General features: G+C 34.9%; 1 protein-coding gene across 1 annotated transcript; it reads right to left on the minus strand.

The window, feature by feature from the left end:
- On the minus strand, nt 1–4,769 carry LOC140854285 (uncharacterized). Its single transcript, XM_073249838.1, has 7 exons — nt 4,656–4,769; nt 2,541–3,694; nt 1,443–2,231; nt 1,061–1,363; nt 881–968; nt 566–798; nt 1–490 (listed from the first exon to the last, which is right to left on the minus strand). Exons 1-7 carry the CDS (start codon nt 4,767–4,769, stop codon nt 1–3), a joined length of 3,171 nt encoding a protein of 1,056 aa, XP_073105939.1.
- Between the last annotated feature and the right edge of the window lie 2,379 nt (nt 4,770–7,148).

Raw genomic sequence — 7,148 nt, forward strand, 5'->3', positions numbered from 1 at the left:
CTAATCATCAGGACTATATTCATCAGAACTGTATTCATCATGGTTGTTTTGATCATCATCTGTTTCACTTTCAGCTTCTTCTTCTATCTCATCATCATTAATAAAATCATCTAATGTCAGATTCTCTCTATTTGTGTCATTGTTGGGTGAAAAGCTTTGTGGTTGAAGATCATCTCGATGTAGCACTCCTATCAACTCATCATTGTTCATGACTTGGCCAAATTGAAAATTTTGTTCTTGTTCCTCTTGTTGGTAGACATCATCTTCGATCAAACTATCATCATCATCATCATCATCATCATCTGCATCATTATCTACAGATGGCACATCATAAGCATCACGTGGATAAGTTTTTACCACAACAAGCCAATTGCTATCAACTAAATCTTCTACATAGAACACTTGTTGAGCTTGAGAAGCCAACACAAAAGGCTCATTGGTGTTCAAAGATCCATGGATATTTACACTTATATATCCATAGTTGTCAACCCTATATCCTCATCCCAATCGGCCAACATCCCACCAGTGACATTTGAAAAGAACTACTTTTTTATTTCCCACATACAACAATTCAAAAATATCTTCCAACACTCCATAGTATTCTTTATCAGCAGATGTATCATCTTCTTTTACAAGCACTCCACTATTCTGACTTTTTCGCCCAATTGCACGATCTCTTGCATGAAATCTGAATCTATTGACAATGTAAGTTCCATATCTATGAACTATTTTGAACGGTCCAACAGCCAAGCTTAGAAGATCTTCACTTACTTTGCCTTTAGCTTTAAGCTTTGAAACCTATTTAAGATTAATAAATTAAGCCATTATTAGCATAAATAAAAGTAACTTAAAGTATTTACCTATATTATATGATACCTACACGTTCATAAAACCAATCTGGAAATTCCTTGTGATGTCTAGCCAGGACATTTCTTGAGCTCGCCTCTTCCAATTCTTTTTTATGCTCCCTATGAATGACGTAATTAATCAATAATAAAGATGATTGAAGTAGAAACAAAGTTCTTTGAAGATTTTCATAATAACAAGATTTTATTCTTACTCAATATATGGCCAAACTTCCTCACAGTTTCGAAGAACATATGCTTGAGCTTGTGTAAACTCCTGAGCATTAAGCTCATAAGACTTAAAAGCTCCTTTTGCACAGCCATCTTTGGCAAAGATTGATAGTCCTTGGTATGAAGTAGCTCCATCATCATTTCGTGGGACTCGATTAAATTTTGTTTCAACACTATTCAAATACCTAGAACAAAATGTAAGGCATTCATTTGCAAGATAACCTCTTGCAATTGACCCCTCTGGACGAGCTTTGTTTCGGACATAAGACTTTAATGTTCGCAAATATCTAGATTCAAAAGATATTAACTAAGTCAAAAATAATACAAAAAAAAATTACTTTTAAGTTTCAAAAAGTTAAGGATTACCTTTCAACTGGATACATCCATCTATATTGGACCGGTCCACCAATTTTAGCCTCGCTTGCCAAGTGAATTGGTAAATGAATCATAATATCAAAGAAAGCTGGTGGGAATATTGTTTCAAGTTTACACAGAGTCATAACAATGTCATCCTCCAACTGTTTTAGATCTTGAACTTTTAACGACTTTGAGCATAAATTTCTAAAGAAGTTACTTAGCTCAATCAATGGCTCACAAACAAACTTAGGCAATAATCCCCGAATGGCAACTGGAAGTATTTGCTGCAAAAGGATATGATGGTCATGGTACTTTAAGCCAGAAATCTTCTTCTCATTTATATTCACACATCTTGATATGTTAGAAGAGAATCCATCAGGGACCCTTAGATTAGATAAGAAATTGCAAAAGGCTATCTTCTCTTGTGGGGATAATGTATAAGTTGCAACTGGCATCTTCAATTTACCATTTTCAATATAAGGATGAAGATTGTGCCTAATGTTCATATCTACAAGGTCAAAACGGCCCTTCAATGTATCTTTTGTCTTTCCTTTTATATCCAGCATAATTCCTAAAATGTTAGAAGAAACGTTTCTCGCAATATGCATCACATCAAAATTATTACGCAATTTCAGATCCTTCCAATAAGGCAATTGAAAGAATATACTCTTTTTCCTCCAATTGTAAACATCGTTAAAATCATCACGCTTACGCTTTTGACCCTTCTCAAAAGTAACTTTTTTTAACTTACGTAGCTGATCCAACACATCATCACCAGTTAGTACCTTAGGTGCATCTCTATATTCACATTTTCCATCAAAAGATCTTTTATTACGTCGTCATGAATGATTTTTGGATAAGAACCGACGATGCCCCATGTAACAAATCTTACTTCGTATTGAAAGAGAGCAAGTGTCTTTGTGGCAACAAGGACAAGCTAGTTTTCCTTTAGTCATCCATCCAGACAAATTACCATATGCGGGAAAATCATTAATAGTCCAACAGACAGCAGCATGTAAGTTGAAATTTTGTCATGTATGAGCATCATATGTCTCTACTCCTATATCCCATAACTCCTTCAACTCTTCAATTAAAGGCTGTAGATACACATCAATATCATTTTCGGGGCACTTAGGACCTGAAATAAGAAGTGTCATCATAAAATAAGGATCTTTCATACACTGCCATGGAGGTAAATTATATGGAATCAACACAACTGGCCATATACTATGAGGGGTAGACATATTTCCAAATGGTTGGAAGCCATCACTTGCAAGACCAAGCCTAACACTCCGAGGATCTGCAGAAAAGGACTTGTACTTATCATCAAAGGATTTCCAAGCGAATGAGTCAGCTGGATGTCTTAATATGCCATCATTTATCCTTTTCTCCTCATGCCATCTCATGTCCTTTGCAGTGATTTTAGACATATACAACCTCTGGAGTCTTGGTTTCAAAGGAAAATAATGTAAAATTTTGTGAGGGATATTGCGTGTTCTGCCTTGATATTTCCAGCGGGATAAGTTACATACAGGACATACGATTGCATTGGCATGCTCTCCCCAATATATAACACAATCATTCAAGCATGCATCTATTTTTATATGTTCAAGTCCCAAATCCTGAATAAGCTTCTTAGCTTCATAAAATGAGTTTGGAACTAAGGCACCATTTGGAAGAACTTCCTTAAAAACCTTCAGCAACTTATCCATTGATGTATCACTCCAATTATTTGAACATTTTAAATGGAGTAACTTCACAGCAAAGGATAATTTGGAGACCTTGTCACATCTAGGATACAAATTTTTATCGGCATCTTTAAGCAACCTGTAAAAGGCTGCTGCTTTCGGATTTGGTTCTTGGGGTTCATATCCTTCATTCACATCATCTCTTTCAACATCAGTATTTATGAAAGCACATGCATCATGAACCATTCCAATTAAGTCATCATAATCTGTATTTTCTTCCTCATCTAAATTGTCTCTACTATTAGCATTGCATTCCTCTAAATTTTCCTCAATTGTCTCACCATGATAAACCCAATGTTTATAACTTTTCACAATTCCATTTTGGATCAAGTGAGCCCTCACTTCATGTCGGCCCTTAAAGACTGTATTTCTACACTTAGTACAAGGACATCGTATTCTATCACTAACAGTTGGTTGACCAAAAGCAAAGTTAAGAAACGAATGGACTCCATTTATATATTCCATACTTGCTCTGTCATTAAGTTTCATCCAGTTCTTATCTGACATTATGTCCTGCACATTATAATAGACAATAAAATAATATCAACTATAATAAAATGAGTTATTATGGTAAAACTACAATCAGCAGGTAGTGTAAGAATTAGAAAGATAATTGAACATAGAAAATTGAGGTTCGTAAGATGCTTATTTTAACAACAAATATATAATTTAAAGCCCTATATACAGTAGTTCATATTCATATCATCAATAGAACAGAGCTCCATAAATTGAATCGAAAAGTCTCAAAAAAAATTATTCTGGCCCCATATGAGAGTTCAGAAAGGTGGAAATTAGCCTACTGTAAGTCTCACACCATGGATTCAGTATCATATTCATATGAATAATATCCATAAGCCAATTCATGAAGGAAATGAAGAGGTATAAATCAAAAGTTTGAGTAGGCCAAAGAGTTCAAACCAAGGGGGAAACGAGATCTAGACAAAAATACACAACCATCCTTGCCATGCTCGATTTTAAACTAGCTAAACGAATTAGCACCCAGTCCTTTCTGTCACTAGCTTGATCTGTTATTTATATTTCTCTTTTCAGAATAAAGGTGTCATGAAGAAGTGTTGTGGGTGATGTATGATGGTGAGCGAAAGCTATAAGGGAGAAAGAAAGTCTACAAATAATTTTCTCCATTGGTTTTGCTTTGCTTGTAAGCTAAGGGAGCAAGAAAAGTTTACTTCAAAAAAAAACAAAAGGGAACAAGGAGAGTGTGCCAAATCATCATTTGCTTCACTTGTATACAATCATACCTGCAAACATATTATAAATACAGAGGACAACCAAATAAGATTTGTAATCAAGGTTTATGTAACCATTTTTTATGAGGTGTCCATGCTAATAAATCACTTCCCAAAGTAGGTTAGGAAAGGATTTGGGCCCAAATATCTCATAAAACAACCAAGAACCTTTACCAAATAGATAAGTTGGTACCTTTAACTAAATGAAAAAGAAAAAAAAAAGGTACCTCCAATTTTTCCTCACTTTTAAGGACCAGGGGAGGGTTGGCTGTTGAAATTTGCATCACCCGAGTGGTGCCCCATCTTACTTCTAGAGCAATCACAAAGAGAGCAGTACCCATTCTCTCAAATTAATCAAGCAGAAAATTATTAATACAGTTGAACTATTCAATCAGTCTAAGCTTTTGTATGGTGACATTCCTCCATCCTATATATATTCTCCTGTATTTATTCAACTCATATCACACGTCTGGATCTTACATCTGAGACTCACTGCCTGATGAACAGATTGGTATCATATTCATATTATCATGAGAACACAACTCCATAAACTGATAGTTAGGAGCCAAAAAAAAAATGGAGCTTGGAAGTCTGACACCATGGATTTAGTATCATATTCGTATTATCATTTGAATAGAACTCCATAAATTGAAAATAAAGAAACCAAAGAAAAATCTTTTCAATCAAAAATCCCCAAACCCTACAAAATATCATGCTTCTACCCAGATTAGCTCTCCAAAACCTCAAGCTCACATCGCTGCAACTCACATAAAATCCCATATCATCGGAACCTCAAAACCCCTCTAATATCCTTAGATGCTCTCCTTCTCCATAGATCTCCAAAAACAGATAACGAAATGAAAAGAAAAAGATGCAAAAACCAAAGGAAAATGATCAATCTATGAGGAAAAGGGCATACCTTTAATTTTTTCTATCCGTCCTCTGTTTCGTCTATTTTTTTGATGTTTTTTCTGGATTTTCCTCTATTTTTTATGAGGCTTAATCAGGTGGGGAGGCTTGGAGCGGCCAAATAGGGAAGACGAGGGGTTTTGGGCCTCTTTCCCATGAAACCAAGAACAACACGCGAAGATTGGTTTCTCAGCGGTAGAAAATTTTTATTAAATGAGCATTAAAAGTACTTAAAATGGGTTAAAAATGCGAAACAATCCCGTCACAGGGGTCGACTCATGGGTCGACTCATGCCTGGGGGTCGACTCATGGGTCGATCTCTGTGGAAAAACATCAAAAAATGAGAAGGGAAGCACGGTTCTGTAAAATTGGCCTAAAATCCGCAGAGGTCGACTCATGGGTCGACTCATGCCTTGGGGGTCGACTCATGGGTCGACTCACAGGGTGTGCCAAGTTTGTGCCATCCAAAAATTCAGCGTGCCAATCATCTCATATGTCATGAGTCGACTCATGTTTTTCAAACATGAATATCTTTCAAAATACAACTCCAAAAATAATAAAATTTTTACCAATGGATCACAAATCTTTTGTTCTATCATTTGATGCTTTCAAATCAGGGTTTGGTAAAATTATAATTTTGCCCCTGAAGAGCAATAAGTCTTTTTCAAGCAAAAATCAATAGTACTCCTTCAAATACTTTGTAATCATCAAAATCAATTCAAGGAGCAACAAGAATGGGCATATATATACAAAAAGACTTTTGGTATTAGAGCTGGGGTTTTGAGTTCTAACTTTTAATATAGTATGACGGCCTCCTCCAAATCCAATCCAATGTGCACCAGAATATTTTCTTCAATGGAGTTATCAATTGGAAGGGTGCCAGTTGTGAGTTCTCTCACATCACTACTAATAGGTGTGGGGGTTTCTGGGATTGAGTACTTGTGAAGAAGTGGTAAACATGAAGGAGATGAAACGTTTCGTTTCTTCTTCTTCTTCTTCTTCTTCTTCCTCTTCTTTTTTTTTTTAGAGGGCAAAGAAAGGGCTTCCAATCAGGGGTTTAGTGCTTAATATTTTTTTGTTTCAGTGATAAGTAAATATTATCATTGAATTTTTTTCTGTGACAAGAAAATATTTTCTGTGACAAGTAATTATTGTCACCGATGCCTTTTAGTGACAGAATTTTAATTCTTGTCATCAATAATATTTTATTTTTCTAACTAATATTTTAGTTTTTTGCACTTTTATTTAGTGACAAGTTCTAGTGACAAGAAAAAAATTTTTGTCATCAATAATTAATAATCTATGACAAGGATATTTGTTTGTCACTAAAATAAATCAATTGATGCTAATCAGTGACGAGCATGATTTCTTGTCATAGAATATTTATTTTCAGTGGCAAAAATTTTTTTTGCCATAAAACACTTGCCACTATAGATAAGATTTCTTGTAGTGTAGGGCTAGGTTGTCGAATGGATAATGGACTTTCAATCAATGGGGTCGTCGGATGGATTATGTACTTCTTAGATTTTATTTTTCATGTGAAATACTCTTAATGCTCTGTAAATCAATTAAGTAATGTGAATATCTTGCTCCATTCTATCCTCAAAAAAAAAATCTATTTTGATAATGCATTGGTTCTTGAAACTAATTTGATATACTAGTGCCTTGATCTACTAAATCAGAAGGTTATGATAGGACAATCATTTTCTGATTCTTTTTCTAATTGGCTAGATATTATAACCGATAGATCTCATCTTTATATAGGTTAATAGCAGATGCAAATTTGGAGCCCACGATCTTTCCTATTTTTT

The sequence above is a fragment of the Elaeis guineensis genome, chromosome 16 (genome assembly GCF_000442705.2).
Source record: "Elaeis guineensis isolate ETL-2024a chromosome 16, EG11, whole genome shotgun sequence".
NCBI classification, from domain to species: domain Eukaryota; kingdom Viridiplantae; phylum Streptophyta; class Magnoliopsida; order Arecales; family Arecaceae; genus Elaeis; species Elaeis guineensis.